Source organism: Carex rostrata, chromosome 16, assembly GCF_964058835.1.
Source record: "Carex rostrata chromosome 16, lpCarRost1.2, whole genome shotgun sequence".
Lineage (NCBI taxonomy): Eukaryota > Viridiplantae > Streptophyta > Magnoliopsida > Poales > Cyperaceae > Carex > Carex rostrata.
In genome coordinates, this window is record NC_135933.1 from 4,055,309 (window position 1) to 4,079,985 (window position 24,677).

The following is a 24,677-nucleotide window of genomic DNA, read 5'->3' on the forward strand; positions in this document are numbered from 1 at the left end:
TTATAGCGACATTTTATGTATTTGTACTCTTTTATTTTGTTGGTACCGTTTTTAGTAAATTTTTATTTATATATGTGAAAGATAGAGTTGAATGAACTATAAAAGTTAAGCATATTTTGTTAGCTTTTTTATGTTGTGTTAGTCTTTTGATGTTGTGTTACTAATATATTAATTAAATACTTGAAAAATATGTAGTAAAGAGACTATATTATTGACTGCAATCAATTAGATGTCATTTCATATGTTATTTATCATTGGTAAGGATCATGTATATTGTTTGTGATTTTTTTTCATGTATGTTTAAAATCCACTATGTAAAAATTATTCTATACTTTATAAACATAATATGCAAGAAAGAGTAATGAAATTTAACAAGGTTCATCTTTAATCAAATAACATGAAATTTATCAAATTTTTTTCCCCAAAAGAACATGAAATTTATATTTTTTTTTAACAAAATACAACGGTTCATATGTAATGGCATTTAATCGAATATCAAATAATATGAAGTTGCATGGAAAATTAATACACAACTAATTTAGATATAAAGAAAAAAAAAGCGTCTATAATTTATTCATATATATTTTTCAAAATGATAATGTAAGGAATATTTTATTCAATATTTATGCTCCATTTAGAAAATTATATATGGCAATATTAAACTGTATAGGTAAGGAATATTTATTTCTCAAAAACATCTGTTTGGAAATGAGATTTATGATATTGAATATATGATAGAGATGGTAATAAATATGCTTAGGAGTTGAATAAAAACTAGAGTAAATAGGAGAGAAGTAGAGGGAAGGGACATATGGGCCCACAATATTATTTTGTCAAACAATTTATAGATAATGTATTTTGTTTGAACTTTTTCAAAAGTAGATTAATATATCAATTCCCCCGATATTTTGCTTCATCTCTAAAAATAGAAACCTAAGCATTATTTGACTGTCATTGTTTATGTAAATAGGTCCCATAATATTTCAGAATTTTTAAGTCTTTTTGATGTACATGTATATTATTTTTTTCAACACTCCAAGACCACCTTAATCATGAAGTCACTTGGATTCACCCTCCTATCCTTCCATCCGAGCCGTTCAAAATCGATTGTACGGCTTCTATTACATCTAATTTGTTTTAATATATTATATTAACATAAAAAAAAAAAAGTAATTAAAGCCGTATAATCAATTTTAAACTGCTCGGATGGAGGAATAGAAGGATGCTTCTTTTCTTAAGAAAAAGAGTAGATTTGAATCTGAAGTCACCTGATATATAAAACCTAGAATCATGATGGAATACAACACTATTCGTCTTTTAATTTTAGAGTCGGCTATCAGCCTATCACCAAAAAAGGAGACTTGTGTTTCCAGTTGTATTTTTAAGCTTCGAATACTGTTTACATCTAGGAGAGATGTCTATCGTATGGCTTTATTTCAGGTGAATCTAATCTGTCATTTGCCTGTTAGGTTATAGTAACTGTTTTAATTTCATTTCAAAACGGGAGGGGGTGCTTGATGTGTTTGCTCCACCTTACCATCATTCCAGCTAGCTGAACAAAAAAATATTGTGCAATACTTAGTATTGTACTATGTAATCTTTATAGTAATTTTGTTACGTATGGAAAGTGGTGCACTACTTTTCCACAAAAAGCAAAAAACAAAAACGCCTGTTCAAATCTACAATATGAATGGCTTGCATGGATGTGCTTCTATTGCAACAAAAGGGCGTGAATTTACAAACAAATTCCATGCAAATTAAGGTAACAAGAAACTTAACGTAAAAGCATTCAATTAGCAACATACTTGCATATAGCATTGAATAGCATACAGTTAGTATAAAAAGTGTAAGTACAAAGTTTGTCGCTATCTGCAAGTTAAATATCATATAATTTTGCATTTTCCTAACTAAATATCATATAATCTTGCACTTTCCTAACACTGAATATCCTTACCTCATAAACCATCCTCTAAAAATAAACCATCAAATGTTAGAAACAAAATTTTGCAGATTAATAACAATCATTCGGCCTGCAACTATGAAAAGCAAACAATGTCATCTTGGACTTGATTAAACTAAAATGACATTATTCTTCAATTAGTACGTGAGCAGCTTTATCCTGTCTAACTCACCTTTTATTCAACAGACAGATACCAGCTAAAAGCTGAAACAGATTGTGATTACTTCAACACAAAGGAGGTGATTCCCATAATCAAATTGCAGCATTTACAGTATGTACTTGGGGATGGGTCTTAAAGATTCAAGTTCTACCGGAGGTTTGACATTGAAGAAATTGTAGTTCCTGAACCCATTATAGGATGGAAAGCTTTTTAAACTTTACATCCTTGATGAATTTTCAGTTCATTAGGATCACTTTTTCATATAAATATGAAGGAATTCAGGACAATCAACCAAAAGTATACAAACTGATGGGCTGCTTAGTTTGGTGAAGGTTTTATCCTCCCTTTACCTTTCCTTATCCACTTGTAGGTACTTTTCTTCTTTTCTAGTTGTTCATGATGAATTATCATCAACAATAGATTCTTTGATGAACGCTTCACATAATATTTGTAGCGACAATGTATCAGATAACAATATAGTTAAGGTCTTGTTGAAATTGCATTTTTATATATATGTCTATAATAGACTATGAAAGTGCATGTAGCAGCTACTGTTAAAACTACAAGACCATAAATAAGCATAAAGACAAACGGATTTATAACCATGAGGCTAAATCATCTCCCAGAACAGTCATTTGCAAACTTCTAATGTAAGAACATTTGAACAACTAGCTTACATATAATGACCCTAGATAATACAAACTATGCAATAAAATTACTTCATACGACCCAAGGTAGAAAATACACTGTTAAAAAACAGTTCGAACGATAGCTTAGACAGATCTACTAAATACCAAATACATATCGGTAGTACGAATTAAGACTTTTTGCAGGACATGCTTCATCTTCACCACCCTGTCGTCCCTACAAGAAAGTCGCGAGTAGAACGTTTTAGGTTATTAGAAAACGCATATCGGTATGTTTACGTTCAAGGATTGCCAAAACACAATAACAAGGAATGTCAATTCCGAACAGACCTGATTTGCCAAGTGTTGGTTCCAATCAGTTCTAGCAATGTCGAACCAATCTGACTTTTACCCAATCCCAACCAACCCGGGTATTACTTAATTTATCCAGCAATAATGTACTTGTGAATAAGCAGATAGAATAGTTGGGTTTAACTGCCTTCTCTCTTTACAAGTTTGAGAATTAAAAGCTTTAAATTCAACAAATTAAAACTACGGATGCTGTGTATGTCACTTCCTCTATGGGCAACATAGAAGATTGTGGGTACCAAGAGAAACCATCACATCAATGGAGATTCACAAACCTCTTGATGCCTATTAAAACATAGCCAAATATTACATGGGTCATATCTAATGGTTGTGTTATTTGAATTTTAGCTTTTTATTATCAGAATTGTAAAAGATTTAGGCATAACAAGAGGTGCAGAAATAAAGGCAGTTTACCACTCAGATAAGACCAAAACCGCTTGAAAATTCTGGATAAATAAAGTGATAAGACCGAAACAAAGCCGGTGAAATATAGTGCTCATACAATCAGGTCAGGTCAGACCCAATATTGCATCTCTGTCCATAGCAGGACAAAAAAGCACAAACGGTACGAGGGCTGAGGTAACCAACCTGCCCGGTTTACATTGAAGGGAGTCGACCTAAACCAGAGGAAGGCTTGAACCAGTGATAATACAAACATAGAACCTGGTATTTGGTCACAGTATAATAAAGTTTTGGCAATCCTTGGGACGTTTTATTCGTTGTTCAAGTTTCGCAATCACCTGATAGACGAGACTGCCGCATTAATTAGCGCCTACTGCGGGTCACACCAGACCTCAAACCAGGATTGCGGGCAAATTGGAGACGCAAAACAGACGAGTCACGGTCATGGTCATCAAGTCTATAACCTGCAAAAGTAATCGCAGTGACGATTTATGCACAAACTGGAAACGCATTGTGGACAAACGAACCACTTAAGCTATTTCATTGCATATGGACAGATAAAATATTCGCATGAAACTTGGCATGTATCAGATCGTACTTCTGCGTATTTAATTGGTTTTAGTACTGTGAATACACCTCTAAATCCATTATTATTACCAGTTAAAACATATTAAGATCTTAAAAAATTTAACACTGCAACATGACAATTAATAATAATCTTTTTTAATCATATCCGGAGGGTTCAGGGAAATGCAACGCTACACAGAAGTCGTGTCGAGTAAAGAGCCATCCATATCCATAAAAAATAACCAACTTTGAATCTTAAAATGGCAAGTTATATGGCAAAGAGATTAAGAGTAGAAACAAGAAATTAGCCCCTGCATGGCCAAAAAGTGCACACTGACTCGGCATCAGATTGTAATTGCTTTCAATGATAGAGTCTAGGAAGGTGTAATAGAGTCCAGGAGCACTTTGGATAGCTTTTACTACGGTATAAAGGAACAGCACGGCGTGGATTTTATCTCTTGCTACTGATATGTGTTAACTTTGGAAATTATAATGGTTCACGAAAGATTTGGGATCCATATGATCGAAGCTTCGATTTGTGATTTTAGCGAACTATTAGAATCTGAATTTGGTCAAGCTGCGTTTCAGCACAAACGTCTAATCCTCCCTCTCAAGTCATGAGATTCAAATATAGTTAATCTTTGATCTCCGAAGACAATGTGCATACTAAAATGGAACATATACTGAGCAGCATGCCATCTTTGGGCAAATGCGATAACGACACGAAATACTAAGGTATGTAGTCTAAGGGGAATTCAAAATTAATTATGCGCCTAACAAAGAAAAATCATGATCAAGTGCTTCCCAAAGTAAAAACTTACCTTGCAAAGCATCCAATGCAACAGCAGCATGTGCAGGACTAGCGAAATCAACAAAGCAGAGGATATGAGTCGAGCCTTCTTTCTGCATAGAGGAGAAGATAAGGAGATTGAAAATTCAGTAAAAAGTTTGTCAAGAATAATAGTGATTGTGAATAAAATATAAAGTTGCAAAACTTGCATGATATTCAACTTACGTGCTTTGGCTCCTTGTTGACAAGTCTCACCTCACGGTACCCCACAAAAGGGCGGAAAATATCTATACGAGGGAAAAAGTCAAGACCAAACAAATTTGAACAGAAGTTCAAAGCTAAGATTAGAAATTACTTGAGACCCTTCATATAAGTTTGGTAATTCCTGCTACTTTCTTATTCCCAGATGAAATAAGATAATAGTAAGTCGAACACAATCTCACAAACGCTCATCCCTCACAACACAACCAAAAATAGAAGAAAAGAACTGCATCAAAACACCCCCACAGGCACCAACAATTCAAAGAGGTTGAAAAGGATACGGGAAACTTCCCGGCGAGTACAGTTGGAAGGGAGGCCTTCCACATACAAGGTGCTAGATGCATCAGGAGGGAGAGAGAGAGGTGGAGCCTCCTGCCTTGCACTAATAGCACGCCGGTCATCCAGGGGGTAGCCACCAATTCCTCCAGCCCTAGCCGGTTCTGGAGCAGCCGTGCTGGATAGCTATTCATTAAGAATCATATCCAATTTTAGATCTTTATGTAAAAAATTACTCTCATTCATACAAAGTATTCGAGATTATAGGTGCTGTTTACTATAGATATTTCTAAATTTGAATTCACAGGCTTCTTTTGCAGGTAATATCCAGCTGTTAAGGAGAAATTGAGATGGAAATGGGCATACTGCCCTAGTGCTCATGATTAAACGTATTAATTATTGTTGTTGACTTGGTTCCACAAACTACGAGGTAAAGCCAAGACCACAATGTGTGTACTTCCACTAATAGGATCATCAAAAAGTAGATAAAATTTGTTATTTGGGGAATAAAAGGAAGTTTTGGGATGCCTTTCAAAAGAGGACGATCCAATCTCAAGGAGTCATCCTTTTGTAGAGAAGGAACTAACAATATTAGTAACTCATACCCCATTGCGCAAGTAACGGTCATAGGAAGCTCCAATTGGCTCCGTGTCTCTGACAATACGATACCCAGGCCTCTCTTCTTCACGGGAGGGGTAATATGGGGGCAAGTCTCGGCCACCTGGCACATCTGTAAATAAAACTACCCAAAATTATCACGAGGTACTACAAGTAAGATATTTAAAGAACAAATTTACTCAGTCAAATATTGAGTCCAAATATATGTAAAAGATAGAATAAATCTAGACAGAATTCAGCATGTTCCCTGATATTTTAACACAGACACAGACAGCACGGACTGGGAACTGGAGAGAAATAATTAGACAGAATTCAGTTTAGCAAACAAATAAACAAAACTTCTAAATAACAAACCACCATATTCAGCAGCACGTGATCGCTTGAGAGTATCAGAGGAAGGAGGAGGGATAGACGCTGCCCCTGGTGGTGCCCGATGGTCGCTGTACCTCCAGTCTGGCAATTTTTCTCCTATAGAAGACAGATTCATTAAATAGCATGTTAATTTTCTATCAGATCTAACAAAAAAGATGGGTGTCATTCACATGAAAGATTAAAAACTAGGCATTGTAACAGCATGTAAAATTTTATCCGAGAGAACCTAAATCTTCCCTTTCTTAAGACGAAACGTAGAAATTTCGTTGCAAGAGATCGATCCTAACGGATTAATAGTAGAATTAAGAAATTTGGTAAGAGAAACGGACGAACCAGCGTAATCGGGGCGGGGTCGCTTGAGAGGAGCGGAAGAAGACGACGGAGCGACGGCGGCGGCCGCGACCGACCCTGACACAGGCGGTGGCTGCGCCACACGAGGATCGCTGTACCTCCAGTATCCTTCGGCCATTTTTCTCCTTCTAGTGGGTGGGGGAACCGAGCTAGGGTTTTATTTTCACGCGACCAGAGAAAAGGAGAGGAGTCTTGCGTATGCGCCAAATATCCCTCTTTTCACAAGTGCAGAAACTAAATCGGAAATGGAGACTTGTCAAATTGTCAGGCGGCAGATTTGGCGAGTCATTGAACCAGTAGTCGGTTTTAGGACGCAGGAAATATTTTTAGGAGAAATTAATAAATACATTTATTGAAATCCGAAAAAACAATATGGTAATATGTTAAAATACATTTATTAAAAATAATTTATCAATGTTTTTAGGAGAAATTTATAAATACATTTATTAATTTTTTAGGACGCAGGAAATTATTTATCAAAAAAATTAGCTGTTTGCTTGTTGAAATTTATAATCTTTATAAATATTTTCAACTTTTATATAATAAATAAATAATACATATTAATATTAATAAAAATATATAAAAGAGTAAGGCAATGGTAATATGTATATTATAGATTGAGCTGTGTTGTGATTCCTCAGCTCTATTTTCATAGTTTACACAATCAATCCGATCAATTAAACGCGATCTTCGTATGAAAAATGTATTTTGTAGACCAAATTTTACATTCAAAGTTTCCTTTTATTATCTTTTTAGATATGTATAAATCTATAGATCTAAAAGTTATAGATCATATGGAAGTACTGATATTCTATCTATATTTAAGTATATAGTTAAAAAAAATTAAATTGTAAAATTTTATCTCTAAGTATATCTTTATATGAAGATTATATTTAAAGATTTGAATTGATTATTTAAATTTTAAAAATTAATATATATATTCACAAACGAGTCAAGTCATAATATGCATATTATTATAGCCTCGCTCAACAATAAAAATAAAAGTTTTATCTTTATCTTCAAAATACATCATCTCTCTCCCCTTTCCTTCTTTTTGCAAACCACGAACTACTTGTCTTTTTTTTTCCATGACGCGTCTTTGTTCTCTCAAAAAATGAATAATTAAAATTTCGCTCAAAAATCAAAATTAAAGCAGAAGAATAAATTAAGAGTAGAAACCATATGCTGCGAAAAGATTTCTTGCAATTTTCGGACAACGAGACAGCTCACTGTATTTAGAATTCGTATCACTCAAGGTAACACAATATTTTTGTTTGGATCCAGACTGTTCAAACAGAATCTCACAAATATTAAAGGAACCTGTGCGTTTTATTTCAGAATGAATTCGTTTTGATTCTGATCGTACGGTTTAAAAATAAAACAGAAATATTTTGTTATCTTAGAGGATATGGATTCTTGTATATCTCTTCCCGCACTGAGATGCCTGGTTTCCAAATTTGTATTAATAACATTAAAATAAATAAATTAAAAAATATAGCATTAGTTTCTGAAAAAATTCAAAATATGATATTTTCACTGAATAATTAAGAAAAATTGAATTGCCAATTCAGTTAAATTATCCAGCAAAATTATATGGACCAATTCCGCAGCAGAATTGTCCTTCCATTCAAATTCCGTTATTTATTCCTAGTTTAGATTCATAGTTTGAATTGATAAACAAAAGAAAAAGAAAAGCCAAACGTTAGTTTGAATATATAAAACATTTATAATATTTTAATATAATTTAAACATTATAATGTTTGTTTTTAATCTAGCGGAATTGATCCGAGTTTTTCCTGAATTATTCGTTTTGAAATTATTTAGAAACAAATGTCAATTTTTTTAATTTGATTTATTTATTATTATCAATAAAAATATTTGGTGCTTGATTTGTAAGCTTAACTTAAAATCTATTATATTGAAACCGATTTACTTCACAAATTATGTGTTTACGTATCAAATTTATAAATTTCGAATTAGTTTATATAGTATTAAGTCTAACAGTAAAAAAATATTGAAAAATTAACACATTAAAATTATCTTATAAACCTCCTTTTTCTTTTTTACTGCTTGACTTTGTATACTAAATTAAGTAGAAAAGTTAAAATTTAATATGTAAATGCACTACTCATAAAGTAAATCAATTTCAATGATTTGAATTTATTATTTGAAGTCATTTCGATAGATCACGAAGCTAAGTTTATGTAACACTGTGAACTTTTAAAATTCAGATTTAATTATAATAATAAGTGGTTGAATCGAATGATATATATATACGTATATACGAAATTAGTGACGTGGATGGTGAACAATAATAATACGATTAATTGTGTTAAGGAAGAGGAGCAATAGGTGTTATATAAATCATTTAATCAATATCGAACAAGTGGAGGGTTTATTTTGCAAAAAAGACCACTTACAAGTGGGGTCCCCTTGTCATACCTTCCTCTTTCCCCCTCCTTCCTTTCTTTCCCTGCACCCCATCTCTTTTCTCTTTTCTCCTTCCTTTCCGCCAAGAGAGAGACAACGAGAGAGTGAGAGAGAGAGACAACCCCGGTAACCGAATTGCCCGAAAACGGAGATTTAGGAAGAGGAGCTCAAATCTCGCACATCCATCCGTTCCATTGGTGATTCCCCTTTCTATTTCTCGCTCATTTCTTGATTCCTTGTTTTTAGGGTTTCGGTGAAAACCCGTAGAATTGTACCAAATTGATTATTTCGTGCCTTTGTTGTTTCTAAAGTATAAATTGATTGATTTCGTGTTCCAAAGTGCAACCAAATTTCTAATTTACGGATTTTCTCAAATTTCTCGATTCCGTATTTTTAGGGTTTCGGTGAAAACCCGTAGAATCGTACCAAACTGATTATTCCGTGCCTTTGTTGTTTCTATAGTGTGAATTGATTGATTCCGTGTTCCAAAGTGCAACCAAATTTCCAATTTACGGATTTTCCCAAGAATTGATTAGGGTTTAAATTGTAAAAGTGCCAGAATTTAATAAATTGACCTATGGATAGATCCTAACGAGCACGGCTAGCGGGATTGACGAGCTTACCGAGTCGCGAGATCGCGGACCCTCTACGTGCCCTACATAACCAGGTGCGGGGGTTCACGGGATCTGTTTTGGGGTTTATTCGTAGAACTAAATAACGGTGCATATTTTTATATTTATGTTGATTGCTTGATTTAGATAAACTGTGCATAGCATGTTGAATCTCTGATTGAAAGCATTTGTTGCCGCATTGCATTAATTGTGATATTAGTGTAATTGAATTGTATAACTGTTATGATCCTCATGTTGGTATGGTTTATCGATTGTTGATCTGTCGTTTTGAATAAGTGAGTGGAACCACAGTATGACTTGGATTGATTGTGTGAAGTGAACAGTGTATCATAGTGGAAAGTCTAGCTAGCTACTAGACTTTCATCCAGGACCCTTATGCGCATCTGGAGAATGGCCCTAGTGAACCCAGTACCGGTTGGGTAAGGGAAGTGCAGTGTAATTTTAGGTAGAACTGTGGTTCAGTGGTTCAGTGACTCAGTGAAAGTGTCAGTGATTTCTTTTTGAGAAAAGTGATATTCTGTTGCATATTCGCGGAATATGCCCGTGTATATTTTAAGTGATGAATTGATGAGATTGTATGACTTGAAACCAGAAAATAGAACTGTTAAGCCGGAGGTGACCGATAGTTGATATCTGTACCTCATAACCAGACTTATATATATTATATATGTGAAACCAAATCTTTCTGGAAATTCGTTGATTGATGTTGATTTTATGTGAATTGAAATCCGTTTGAATCTATTCCCGGTACATGTGCATTTATTATTATTGGTGAATAAATAAATAGATGCCCTATTGCTAGTGTATTTAGTTCTGGTGATGGATTTCTCACAAATCCAGTAGCCCTTTAAATTCCGCACTGAGAAAACGGATGACAGGTTTTCTCACCCCCTCCCCTCGGGGAATTTTTCCCTTGAAATTGATATGTGCAGGTAAACGCGAGTGAAGTGGGACTCGGGCTCGACGCGTGAGTTTAGGCCGAGCTAATAGGTTATGCCAAATCCTTTATGCCCATTTTGAATGTGTAGTTGAACCTGTAGTCGGTTATTTTGATGTATAGGTTATTATCGAACCGTATTATGTTATAAAACCCTAACGGTATGTTTTAAATTGTTGTTATGACTTAAATGTTGAAATTGCATATTAAATGTCATTAAAATTGCTAGTGAATGGGGAATAATTGTTTAATTATACGGGGATTTGATCGGGTTTGAAAACGGGGTGAAATTTCACGAAAATGGGCAAAGGAATGAAAAACAGTACCCTTATTGCGGGCCGCAATAACCCTATTGCGGGCCGCAATGAGAGTAGACAGAGGAAATTTCGCAGATTAAAACCCAAACAGGTCATTGCGGGCCGCAATGAATGGAGGCAGAGACAATTTGCAGAGGCTGGAAATTTTGGAACTTGTTGCGGGCCGCAACAGCCCTATTGCGGGCCGCAATGGGGATTCTGAAAAATGCTGTTTTGAGTATAACTTAGCCAAATTAAATCGGAATTGAACCAAACTTGTTTTAAATCAAATCATATGATAATTTGACTAATCAAGGCCGTCGGTTAAAGGATTTTTATGCAATTTGACTTCTTCGAAATAAAATTCTCCGGGCTCTATTGAGCGGTGCTTCGTAACCTCAGACAACGCTCGCAGGGGGCTGCCGCCCCCCTGCCACCCCCCGCATACTCCTAGAAGCGGGTCCACACACATAAACATAACAATTTATATATATATATATATAAATCTACATGAACAAAACCGCATTTTAAAACAAAACTGCGCGACCCCCTGTTCCGGAGTGTGACAGTTTATATGAAGAACACCCTAGTTTTACTCTATTTTCTCTTCTAAATTATGGATGTACCATTTCGTTTTCTTTTATTGCAATTAATTAGAGTTCTTAGAATGAGGTGCGAAACATTTCATGTTATGCAACACTAAAGGAGACCTGAGTGTTGGGCATGAAAACATGCATTTTTTCAATTCATGCTGTTGATTTTTACGGTGCAAAAAAACGTGCTGTCTCCTATTTATAGTCCGCATCTCCTAGATGTGGCCCCATAAAAGTGTGATGGCCGCATCTAGGGGATGCGACCCTCTATTTATGGTCCGCACCTCCAGAAAAGTGACCGCACCTAGAGGATGCAGCCGTGTCAGAATTCGAATTTTTCAGAAAACATGGTTATTTGATTTTTTTTTTTTTTTTGGGGGGGGGGGTATGGTATATTTAAAAATTTCGGAGCATATAAATCTGTATATGTAGCTTATACGGTATGCAATGACCTTCTGCATGCATGAACAAAACCGCATTTTAAAGCATTGTGTGATGATATCATAATATATATATTTTTTAAAATTTTACAGAGATTGCAATAATTTTTTTTTCTAACCAACTGTACTACCTTCTGCTTCCTCTTATCATGATATTCAAATTCATATTTTATTTAATTTAATATGTATACGGTGAATTGATTTATTATGAAATTGGTAATATGAAGTCTTTAATGCAATTTGTATTCTAAGTTTCTAATTGGATTAAATTTCTATTTACCTCTGACTTTTTTTTTCCAGTTTTCTATTTATCTTTGAAGTCTCTATTATATCTAATATTTTTTAATTTTGTTTATCTTTTTTTCCTACCTATAGAGTTAATCATCTATTATCAGAATTTTTTTTTCTCATTTTACTGTTGTTCTTTCTTAACTTTTGTTTAGATTGTACCCATCTCTTCTCTCCTACTCAAATGAAGGTTTGAAGGCCTAATTCGCAAGCTTATATGAATCAATGGAAAGTTTGGATTCAATTTATTTAGTTTTTTTTTTCTTTGTCAATGATATTTAGTATGTATTGACATTTAGTATGTTATATGAATACAGGGATACAATAATTTTTAAAAATTTAAAATACATTACGCCTATTATATATATACTAGTATTGTGCCCGTGCATTGCAACAGATACATTATAAGATTGAATAAAATATGAAGAGATTTTTTTATTGACATTTCACCCTTAATTAAGAAAAAATATATAAATAAAAATAAAAAACAAATGAAAATAAAACGAAGAGATAAATATTAAATAATAATAAAAGAAACAACAAATAAATGAAAAAATGGATCAAATATAACATGAAAAAAAAATTTGAAGTATCATTGCTAGTGTGATCCTCTTCGATGTAGTCCAACATTTCTGAAAATAAACAAAAAAATAATATGAAAATTAGATTATAATTGCTCCAATTGAAAAAATATAATAAAATTAGAAATGTTAAATTAATATGTTTCGTACCTTATTCTTTAATCAAGATCTCCCGCTACACTATATTTTTTGTATACACTCTGAGGGCATCAATTTCCTGTTTCCATTCCAGCATGATTTTTGTTGTACGTCATGACGTACTTCTTGACAATGCGACATATAATTGGCTGTGTGAAAAAACATGCTCAGGTAAATAGATCATTATATATTATTTTTCTTGGTGACCTTTCTAATTTTGTTTTCTTTTCATTCTTCCTATCCTGCTAATTTGTGCTTATAAGATTTTCAATTGATTCCATTGTGATCTGTATAGAATTGATAATATTTCTTGATTTCTCACGGAAATATCTATAAAAACATAGAAGAGAAATAAGGAATGAAATAAGCAATGAATGAAATAAGGAAACATAATTATATCGCTAAATTGAAAAGGGAGAAATAAGAAATGAATGAAATAAGGAAACATATTATATCGCTAAATTTCAAAGATTATTTAATTTTAATTATAATGCATCTTGTGGCGGTACGTGTGGCGAGTATATTTTTAGTTAAATTTAGATTTCTATACATTATTCAGATGAATTTAATCAAAAAAAGACATATTATGTAATTGAAAAGCTGAGATTAAATATGAAATTTTAACTTTCAATCGTAGCTGTTGGATATATATATATATATATATTTTAATCATTATCATAATTTAGACCAAACTTGTAAAAAAAATCTAAAGGCTTATTTTAAATATAAATTAAATATGATATTTACTAGTGTATGCATTTAATGATGTACAGTAATTAATATTTTTGACACTCAACTGAAGTGGCGATAGTTCCAATCACGTATGGAGCAAATATAATTCAATTATTATAGAAAGAATCTTGGGCCAAAAATAATTAAATATATTGGAGAAATTTCTTAGGCCGCCACCTAAATTAATTAAAGGAATCTCTCGAGCCCCTTAAATAACCAAATATGTGGAGAAAATAATAAAAGAGCTGTATCGGAGAAATTTGACGAAGAACACAAATTATATATATTCAATAAAATAACTTCAATGAGTACTAAATTATAAGGATATTTTTGCAATTTATCAGCACAAATAATAATGTTAATTGAATTTAAAAATAAAGACTGGTCATCAGAAATTAAAAGTTTGAGAGTTATTGCAGAATTAAATTTTGGGAGCACAAATTGTTACGATGATAGTGTGGATGAGTTTGGCGGTATTATCTCTTGAATATTTGCAAAATAAAAATTATTTTGAACTTTATTTTACCATCAGCAATTTGGTATCAAAGTATTTGGCATTGAATTCCTTCCCACACACACACATGCGATCTAGATATAACTAGATATCATTTTAGTTTATTATTAATTTCACCACTTATATTAGTGAAGCGAATCGAAAAAAAATTAAAAAATAAAAAAATAAATAGCGAACGTATATTGCTCTTACATGGCATACGAAGCAGGCCGGGGTGGATCCGATGTATACTATCTTTTTTTTTAATAAACTTGATAGGAGCTATCAAGCTATTACGTCTGGCAAATCAAACAAATCAAAATACAAAGAAACATTCATCTAACACTATACAATATGCTGCTTTTATGTCGCAGCTTACCAGTGCCGCTTAATCATGCAAATCCGAGAAAAATTATGCAGAAGCTTTACAAAATTATTATGAAGTTACGCCACTAGAAATGGATCCTTATGATCGAAGTTATATATACTCTATAACATAGGCCTTATACATACAAGCAATGGAGAGCATACAAAAGCTTTGGAATATTATTTTCAAGCACTAGCTAGAACGAAATCTTTTTTTACCGCAAGCTTTTAATAATATATATGGTTGTGATCTGTCATTACGTGCGACAATCTCTACTATAGAAAAAAAAAAAATCTCCACAGCCTTTTCTCTTGCACCATCCTTTCTGCCAATATGACAGCGTTCATATTCCCACCCTGAAAAATCATCACATTTCTCCTCTTCTACAAGGGTCAACTCGTGCACAAGAACAGTGAGCACCACCGTTTCCTTCGGCCACCAGTATGCAGACGCATCGATTTTTCCCATATTTTCTCTATTGAATTCATGGGAAGCATCAGTCTCATTCCAACTTTAATTGACACCGACGATCAGACTGATCGTGCACAAGGACAGAAAAATATGAGGTGTATTGCAGTTTCAAGGTCACAGTTTGTACACTAGGGGTGAAGAAACTGCTCATATTTCTCTCCGGCTTTGAAAAAGTAGTTTTGATTTAATAGATTCAAATTAATTTGTCCTTTTTAGAAATTAAATTTGCTCTTACAATCGCTTTTGTTGTTTTTAATATGTAAAATAATATTTTTTTATTATATAAAAGATTATTTTTTTAATTAAGTAAGAGATTATTTTTATTATTTTTTCTGGTACTTGATTAGTTAATGAATTTAAATCTGATTAATTAATGAGTTTGAAACCAATTCCTGTCCCATCTAACAAAAATCCCGAATCCATCAAACAGTGACGAAAATACCCTCATGAGCCAAATATTTTTCTGATTAAGTATCTTAATCACGTCAATCATAACAATCCATCTTTTTCTAAGGTTCAGTTAGAAGAAGAAGCAGAGTCAAAGGAAGAGACTAGTAACGGTTTATCTATCTTCCCATTTTTGCTCAAGATTTCAAGCTATTAGAATTTCTTATGATAATATTTGCTTGCACTAGTGTTGTTGAGAAGATCCACCTAAAACTGCAAGTGACGTGTCCATGTGCATCGCTGGGCATTGGCATTGTCATGCTGGCATGCTGCTTAACCAATAACAATTTAATATGCGTGTCACCAAATTAATGGGCATTTTATAACGGGTAAATTTCGTTAGATTTAGCCCTAATATTGAACATAATTTTTTTTAGAAGAGCTGTTCTTCGTTAGATTTAGCCCTAATATTGAACATAATTTTTTTTTATGTCTAAAATAATATAATTCTAAATATCACGTGGTTAATAGTCCAGTAAATTAGCGTCGCTTTCTTATTTTAACGGATCAGCTAAGAGAAGACCCGACGAACCCGGTTCCATTCAGTCTGTCGACTTCATCGCTACATGATTGTCACCAGAGTGAATGCCTCAGGAAAACCGAGTTGATTTTTTAGTTTTTTACCCAAATTGCATCGAGTGCGTACTCAGATATCTCAACTTTTGCGTGACCGACGTGTCTATTCGGGATAGCGCAGGAAACAGTATTAATCGTGCTTTGAGATTCATGCAGGATGTATTTAAACGGTTATGAATTTTCAGAAAAAAACACACGCAAAAGTTGAGGTGTCTCAGAGGTAGGGCTAGGCAAAAAAGCTCGAACTCGTAACTCGCTCATTTACAGCTCGTTTAACTCGGTTCATTTACAGCTCAGCTCATTTACAACTCGAGTTGGCCAACTCGTTTAATAAATGAGCCGAGTTCGAGTTGGCCCCAACTCGCTCATTTATAACTCGAGTTGCAAATTATTGGTCACAATAAATTCCAAAATAATCAAACCCGAATCTCTATACTGTTATTTGTGCTTTGAGATCGTGCAAAATATGTTTGAACTTGTGTTGTAATACTATCACTGGTTAAACGAGTTGTGAGCCAACTCGAGTTGATAACGAGCTGAGTTTAAACTTGTGTTGTAATACTATCACTGGTTAAACGAGTTATAAACGAGTTGTGAGCCAACTCGACTTGATAACGAGCCTAGTTCGAGTTGGCTCTACATCTCGTTATTACCATCTCAACTCGAGTTGGCTCGCTCGTTTATTAAACGAGCCGAGTTCAAGTTGGGGGTAACTCGTTCAAACTCGGCTCATTTACAGCCCTACTCAGAGGATGCGAATTCAATTGCATCGTTCACCGGTAATCTCTAACTAGTAGCGTGTATGTGCGTTACAACGGAAATATTATAAGATTGAATAGAATATGAAGAGACTTTTTTATTGACATTTTACCCATAATTAAGTAAAAAGTATAAATGAAAATAAAAAACACAAATGAAAAAAAAGATGGAGAGATAAATAAATTATACATAATAACAGTAAAAGAAACAACAATAAATGAAAAAAAGAGGATCAAATATAACATGAAAAAAAAATTGTAGTATCATTGCTAGTATGATCATTTTCGATGTAGTCTAACATTTCAGAAAATGAACAAAATAATATGAAAAGTAGATTATAATTGCTCCACTTGAAAAAATATAATAAAATTAGAAATGTTACATTAATATGGTTCGTACCTTATTCCTCGCTCAAGACCTCCCGGTAAACTATATTTTTTGTATACACTTTGGGGGCATCAATTTCCTCCTTCCATTTCAGCATGATTTTTGTTGTACGTCATGACGTACCTATTGACAATGCGACATATAACAAGCCATGTGAAAAAATATGCTCGGGTAAATAGATGTCGACGGAATTGTTTGTCTTTGTGCTTTATTGATTGTTTCTTCTCCGATAGACAGGATAAGAGTCTTTGCCTGATATCATTGGGGAAAAATAAATAATGTGAAAAACATGTAAGCATATGCATTTTCAAATTGAAATTGTTGTTTAAAATGAAAATTTGTGTTATAACATGTCCTATTCACCTGTAAAATTTAACGTTTATGTTCAAAGTGTTGCTGTCACGCCCCGGCGGCCGGGCTGGCCACGCGACGCGACAGAACGACATCCTCGCATCCATCCGCCGTCCTGTCAACCTACGTTGCAACATAAATAAAAAGAAACAATATGGAGTCAGCTACAAAGCTGAGTAACTAGTTATTTAACGACGCAGCTTCTCTATAATTGGCTTAATAACAGTAATCAACCATTTCAATAGGATTGGATTAATCCACACAATTAAATATCAAATTACGCATGCATATTTAACTGATAATATCAGTTGGGTCTAGTTTCCAATAAAATCAGTTCCATTTCAGTTGGAATCCCTGAAACAGGCGATTCCCAGTATTTCCAGTTCATTAAAAACAATTTCAGTATCTAGACCCCATATTCCAATTAAATATGCTATCATAATCCGATTACCCAATTCATTAGCAAATAAACCATACAAATCGAAACCACATATTATAGAGAAGTCTGGTTACCTGATAGCGATCAATTCAGAAATCCAATTCGAGTTGCAATAACTATTCAGAATCAATGCGACGTAGTCAGAATTCCAATCGGATATGAAATCAAATATTAGAAAATTTATCAAAATATTTCTTTTCAATTTCTCTGATTCTCTCTTTTTTTCCTCTTTTCTTTTCCATTGTCGGTTTCATTTGATTTTCTCTCATGAATACAAAATGAGAGAGAACAACCCTTTTAGGGTCTACGGGATCAAAGGGGAGGAGTTATGGGGTTATGCCGCGTGGCAAGCAAGGATGCCACCTCATTCTTTGGATTTTTTTTTTATATTTACATTTGAACCTTTACATTTTTCAATATTGCAAATAAATCCAAAATCATTAAAAATGTATACCGGGGTGTTACAGTTGCTGTGCTTAAGAGTCAATACCAGAGGTATTATTTGAAAAATAGCATCAATCTTCTGTTAACAACTCCATTTTTTTTATTTGATGGAGTTTGGGCAATTGCTAAAATAGTTAGAAAATCTTACAAATGGAAATTTTTCAGTGGTGCACTCATGACGATGTCTAGTAACTGCTGTACAAAAAACAAGAAAGTCTTTATGAAATCTATCAACGACTTAACTATTTGCAAAATGACCCTTGTTAGTTTTATATGTGTATTTTACAAGAAGGGTCTTATTTCTATTTTATTTGTGCTATTACTTATAAAAGATGATAGTCACAACATTAGCTTGTGCCGTTTCAAAATAAGGTTATATGAAAAATTAATTGTTTCCACTTCTCATTTTCAACCTATTTTTAACTTTTTAGGATCCACCACACTTGAACAAAATATGAGGAAACATGAGGTAATTTGCAGGGGCGGACCCAGGATTTTCATCGGGGGGGGGGGGGGGGGGGCAAAAAAAATATCGAATTGGGTTTAAATAGCTTATCGGATTTGAACCCATTAACTAATTGGGTACTCGATAAAAAAAATAATGTTTTGACTTATATTTTTGAATGCCCTGATTTAATTTCTGATCCTATAACTTATAATTAATATTACCAATCATAATTCAAGAAATTTATTTTGATTTTAACACTAAATTTAACCTGAATTACAAATCAAACATCCAGAGGGAGGCAAAAAAATTTTCAGGAAAGGACAAAGTCGATCGATACCAATAGATCACCACTAAAACTCGAAATTCAGGAGGGATGGCTGCCCCCCTGTGCTACAGTAGATCCGCCCCTGATAATTTGAACATAATTCAGAGAAAATCCATTCAAAGATTGAAAGTGCTATAGTGCTAAAAATCACTAACAGATAAGTATAAAAATATGCAACCTTAGTGAAAGAGTAACACAAATAAGCATAAAATTACAAGGTAGTAAAAATTAACTAACCTGGGACCATGCAACCTACATTAATTTTGTTGGTTTATGGTATTAAAAATAAATTTTCCAGTTAAATAATGTTTTGACTTAATAACCTGCTTGTTATCACCATGCCTTCTTATTTTACGAATTAGAGGCTACCTGCCACATATTTGATTTTACTGATACAAAACTATCTCTATAAAGTATAAGGATCATGATAACAATCCCCGCATTTATCTCCGCAGATACTGTCAAAAAAAACATGGGGGGATCGCTCAATCATTAATGAGTGTTTAAAAAATTGCGAGTATTTAACTTGAAGAATCAAAGTATTTACCTTTAATTTGTCAGGTATTAAACCCTCTGCAATGATCTTTATTTATGAAAGAATAAATCAATCCATTAATTGTCCCCGCACAAAATTTTCTTTTTTTTTGAATCGTCCCCGCACAACTGGGGACCATTAAACATGGGGGGACCGCTTAATCATTAATGAGCATTTAAAAAACTGTTAGTATTTAACTTCAAGCATCAAAATATTTAACTTGAATTTGTCAGGTATTAAACCCTATGCAATGATCTCTATTTATAAAAGAATAAATCAATCATTTAATTGTTCCCGCACAAAATTTCTTTTTTTTTTGAATCGTCCCCGCACAACTGGAGACCATTAAATAAACAATCCCCTCACCCGATGATAAATACTCTGAGACATAATGATAAATACTTTATGTTACATGGGTAAATACTTTACATTATATGGATAAATACTTTATGTTACATGGATAAATACTTCTCATGCATACTTGCAACTTTCAGTAAAACATCAATGATAAATACTCTCATGCATAATGATAAATACTTTATGTTATATGGATAAATATTTTGTATTACATAGATAAATACTTCTCAGACATAATTGCAACTTACAGTAAAACATCAATGATAAATACTCTCAGACATAATGATAAATACTCTATGTTACATGAATAAATACTCTATGTTACAAGGGTAAATACTTCTCAGAAATAATGATAAATATTTTTTTGAACATCAATTAACAGATAAGCATTTATTAACGGGTATTGTTATTAGATAACAGTATAATTAATGCAGAGATTGTTTTTAAAGGAATAATTAATGCGGGAATTGTTATTAGAGGAAGGTATAATTAATGCGGGGATTGGTATTAAATGACAGTCTAATTTAATGCGGGGATAAAATGAAACTTTTAGTGAAATTAGTGGGGGGATATATGGCAGTTAAGGAAGAGAGAGAGTGCGGGAAAAATGGGGGGATGAGAGTGGGGGGTTCCTTATAATTATTCAAAGTATAAACTTCACATATTTACATAAAATTTGTTGGTGACATTTTGGCCGGTTATTTAAGGGGTTTCAATCATTTGCAAGTTTAAATATAGATCTATATAGAAATAAAATTGATAATATTTCTAGATTTCTCATGTCAATAGCTATAGAAACATAGAAGAGAAATAAGGAAGGAAAGAAATAAGGAAACATAATTATATAGCTAAATTGGAGAGTTTATTTAATTTTAATTGTAATGTATCGTGTGGTGGTATGTGTGGCGCGCATGTTTTTAGTTAAATTTTGACTTCTACACATTATTCAGATGCATTTAATTAAAAGAAAACAAATATGTAATTGAAGGACAGATATTAAATCTGAAATTTAATCGGACACCTAATGTGTTTAATTATGGAATGAATATTAATAATGGAAGGGAGATTTCACGGAGCTTGAGATCTCAATCAAGAGATTCCGGGTTGTTGTCGATTCACCTTCTTAAAGACCCCCGAGAAATCATTACTGTAGGTCCCACAATTCAGCGATTTCAAATGCTCTCTGAATCGACGATCCGGGAGCAGGTATCGATTTCTTCCTCTTGAGAGCGACATTCCTACCTTCTCCCAACAGTCTCTAGCGCAGCAAAAGAAAGTATACTTTATAAACTCCAAGGGGAGAAAGGAAGACTCAAACTTGACCTCAATAGAAGAGATTGTGTGAGAGAGATGGGAATTCTCTCAAACCGGGTGGAGAGGTCGGAGATTAAAGCGGGAGATCATCTCTATACTTGGAGAGCTGTCTATACTTATTCCCACCACGGTGAATTATCTATTCCCTTTTTCTTGATTGTACTATCTATATAGTTATCCACTTATTTCGGAGTTGTTGTTTTAGAGTTATTAGGAGAATTTCAGACGGTCAGTGTTCAACGTCATTGAGCTTTGCAGTTATGTTTTGTTTCGGATTTTCCATGCTTAGCTTAATTGAACTGTTCTTAATTACTGAATTGATAGACAACGCCTGATAACGATTGATTTAGTTTCCGATGCTTTTGTGATTGCATTAGCAGTTATTTGTCTATTTCTATCATACGATTGAGCAATTAAACTGCATTGGATCTGGAGCGGGAGTATGCCTTTATTTTCTCTACCCCATTTGACTTATTAGAGTCTTTATTCCTCACCGGTGTCAGAATTTGCCCGATTTTTCATACAAGGGGCTATTAAATTTCGCTAATTCCAAGAAATTCCTTTTCATGAATATAAAAGTTTGCTTTTTCTATGTTTTGCGAAGTTTACTGATTCCGCTTGGTGCCTTGGTTTAATGTTTCTTTATAACTACAATTATATGTGAGACACAGAGAGAAATCCAGTGTTGAAAGCAATTGTTGGGTTGCTTGGTTGATATATCTTAATCAAACCAAAACTTATGACCCAAGTCATGAGTTCACTCACCTAAAATAATTGCTTCAAAGTTTGACTCTCTGCACAGTCATCATCTGTTCCTATTTTCTTATATTTTCCTTATTTTTTTCGTAAGTCATATCAAATAGTAACTGGACTTCTATCATATCCCTTCTCATTTTTCATTTAAAAAATATGAACTCTTTGGCCTTTTTGTCATAATATTTCCTATCAAATAATGCTCATTCACATTTTGTTATACTCCTTTACAGCTCAGTCAATCTTAGTAAAAGATTACCAAATAAGAGTTCTATTGAGCTATAAAATCACATTTCGGCCTCATTTTGAATGGTGAAACTAAAAAGGTTCATTATGCACATGCTACTACACAGCTGGCCCAAATTGTAGTACCTGACTTTTCAAAATGTATCTACATATACTTTAATTGAGAAGTTCTAGCTTTTGCTTTGATTACTTGCTGGTAATTTCCTATGAAGTTACTTTCAAGGTCTCCATTCTAAAATTGTAAAGGAGGGGACCCTCACTGTAATAATTCACCCTTCATGACAGAATAAAGTTAGTGAAGATCACCTTTTACTTTGTTAGGAACCATTTGCTAGCTCAATATGGTCCTTTTCTCTATTCATGTGGGTTTGTTCTTGTGTAACTTTTTCACAATCATGATGCCTTCAAGGAAAGCTGTCATGCTAACCAGTAAATTCTTCAATTCAGATCATTTACATTTTTTGCTTGACACAATGCAGTACAGATTTGTGGCATTACGGTTTAGACACAGGATCTAAATCATGAGAAAATCTCTACTTGGAGTACTTGTACCATAATGGTGCCAGTATTGGATTCAGAGAGATGATCAGTAACATTATTAACTTATCATATATACATGCACCACTTATGCAATACAAGGGTTAGTTCAGAAATTGTAAAAAAGAAAAGAAAAAAAAAGGATAATTTATTCTTCTAAATTTGATATCTGTTTATGGCTCACTGAGAATTTCTCCTCCGAAATGAGGATATATATAATATCTTAAGTTTCATATACAGGAATCTACGTAGGAGGAAGCAAAGTCGTTCATTTCACCCGCAAGAAAGATTCTGACCCATCCAATCCAGACCCGGATCCGCTTCCTTCGAGCTGCCTGACCTTCCCTGACTGTGGGTTCCAGCGTCCAGATAGTGGGGTCATTCTCACCTGTCTTGACTGCTTCCTCAAAAATGGCTCTCTGTACCAGTTTGAGTATGGGGCCCACCCGTCAGTCTTTCTGGCGAAGCTCCGCGGTGGCACGTGCACAACTGCTCAGGCTGATCCTCCTGAAACAGTGGTACTGAAATATAGAATTGGATATACAATAATTCTAATGAATAGGAATGTAATCCATAATAGGAGCCTTGTTGGATTTGAGCTTAGGAAATTCAGTTTTTTGCACCTGAAAAGATGCAGATTTCATTTACTATATCTTATTTCTTAACAGGTGCACCGCGCAATGTACCTCCTCCAAAACGGGTTTGGGAACTATGACATATTTGAAAACAACTGTGAGGATTTTGCAATTTACTGCAAGACAGGTCTTTTACCGATGGATGATCCAGGTATTGGGCGGAGTGGTCAGGCTTCGGCTGTGGTGGGGATGCCCTTAGCAGCACTTTTGTCAACTCCGTTTAAACTCTTGGTTGGTGGGCCCGTCGGCATGGCAACAGTGACTGCTGGGATGTATTGTGCAGGAAGATATATTACAGACATAGGAGTGAGGAAGGATGTGGTAAAGGTGGAGGTGGAGGGTCTTGCTTCACACCTTGGTTGGAGGGAATCAGGCGGCGAAAGGGATTTAATTGATTTGTCAGAACAGGAAGTGGTGGTGCTGGAAGAAGAGGAACAGTTGGATGGGGAAGAAGAGAGTAGAAGAAAGAGGAGAAGAATGATTTAGAAGTATTGGGTAATAGGAAACAATAAATAACTATAATTATTAATTGATTTAGTGTTGATAATTTGGGTTGAAATGTATGCGGTTAAAATATATTCTACGGTGCATTAGTACGTTCGGTCTAGTGCAGAGCTTAATTAGAAAATTTGTGGACTTTTTGGTTAACTGGTATGGTCACCGCTGCACCGCACCGTCAATCTGTTTACGTATGTGCTTTTGTGGAATTGTGCTTGATGTCATAAACCCCTATTCTAAGTTGGAACTACCAAGTTTTGGAAAAATCATCAATTCTTGTCATGGGATAGAGGCAGCAGATCTCTTGGAAACAACATTCACATAGCTTCCTCACTGCATTAAGTTGAGAAATGAGAGTGCACCAACTAATTATTTTGTATTGGTTTATAGACTTGGCATAGCAACTTAAATTCTGTAGTTACCCATGATATGTCTTACTCGTATGCAGGGATGTAAAAAATCACGTTGCCGTGATG

General features: G+C 33.9%; 2 protein-coding genes across 7 annotated transcripts; one reads left to right on the forward strand and one right to left on the reverse strand.

The window, feature by feature from the left end:
• Positions 1–2,740: 2,740 nt before the first annotated feature.
• Positions 2,741–7,040, reverse strand: LOC144567775 (RNA-binding protein 1-like). 6 transcript variants are annotated; one of them, XM_078317950.1, is made up of 8 exons: positions 6,735–7,040; positions 6,387–6,497; positions 6,017–6,141; positions 5,417–5,597; positions 5,100–5,161; positions 4,906–4,987; positions 3,856–3,981; positions 2,741–2,984 (listed from the first exon to the last, which is right to left on the reverse strand). In XM_078317950.1, exons 1-7 carry the CDS (start codon positions 6,868–6,870, stop codon positions 3,881–3,883), a joined length of 798 nt encoding a protein of 265 aa, XP_078174076.1. In that variant the 5' UTR covers positions 6,871–7,040; the 3' UTR covers positions 2,741–2,984; positions 3,856–3,880. The 6 variants fall into 6 exon arrangements, with proteins under 6 accessions (XP_078174076.1, XP_078174075.1, XP_078174074.1 ...); XM_078317949.1 differs by having other exon boundaries at positions 6,384–6,497; positions 6,735–7,005; XM_078317948.1 differs by having other exon boundaries at positions 6,017–6,153; positions 6,735–6,970.
• A 14,384-nt stretch (positions 7,041–21,424) lies between these two features.
• On the forward strand, positions 21,425–24,331 carry LOC144567777 (NC domain-containing protein-like protein). The gene is made up of 3 exons (XM_078317955.1): positions 21,425–21,662; positions 23,309–23,586; positions 23,737–24,331. Exons 1-3 carry the CDS (start codon positions 21,569–21,571, stop codon positions 24,187–24,189), a joined length of 825 nt encoding a protein of 274 aa, XP_078174081.1. The 5' UTR covers positions 21,425–21,568; the 3' UTR covers positions 24,190–24,331.
• Positions 24,332–24,677: the final 346 nt, after the last annotated feature.

What these genes read in the sequence shown, in the direction of transcription:
- LOC144567775 (XM_078317948.1), bottom strand. Translation starts at nt 6,870, where the DNA reads ATGGCCGAAGGATACTGGAGGTACAGCGATCCTCGTGTGGCGCAGCCA. An exon ending in ATCACGTGCTGCTGAATATG is followed by an intron (nt 6,154 to 6,386) that starts GTGGTTTGTTAT and finishes AATTTTGGGTAG; the next exon opens with TTTTATTTACAGATGTGCCA. An exon ending in TCAACAAGGAGCCAAAGCAC is followed by an intron (nt 4,988 to 5,099) that starts GTAAGTTGAATA and finishes TCCTCTATGCAG; the next exon opens with AAAGAAGGCTCGACTCATAT.
- LOC144567777 (XM_078317955.1), top strand. Translation starts at nt 21,569, where the DNA reads ATGGGAATTCTCTCAAACCGGGTGGAGAGGTCGGAGATTAAAGCGGGA. An exon ending in CTATACTTATTCCCACCACG is followed by an intron (nt 21,663 to 23,308) that starts GTGAATTATCTA and finishes TTTCATATACAG; the next exon opens with GAATCTACGTAGGAGGAAGC. An exon ending in CTGATCCTCCTGAAACAGTG is followed by an intron (nt 23,587 to 23,736) that starts GTACTGAAATAT and finishes ATTTCTTAACAG; the next exon opens with GTGCACCGCGCAATGTACCT.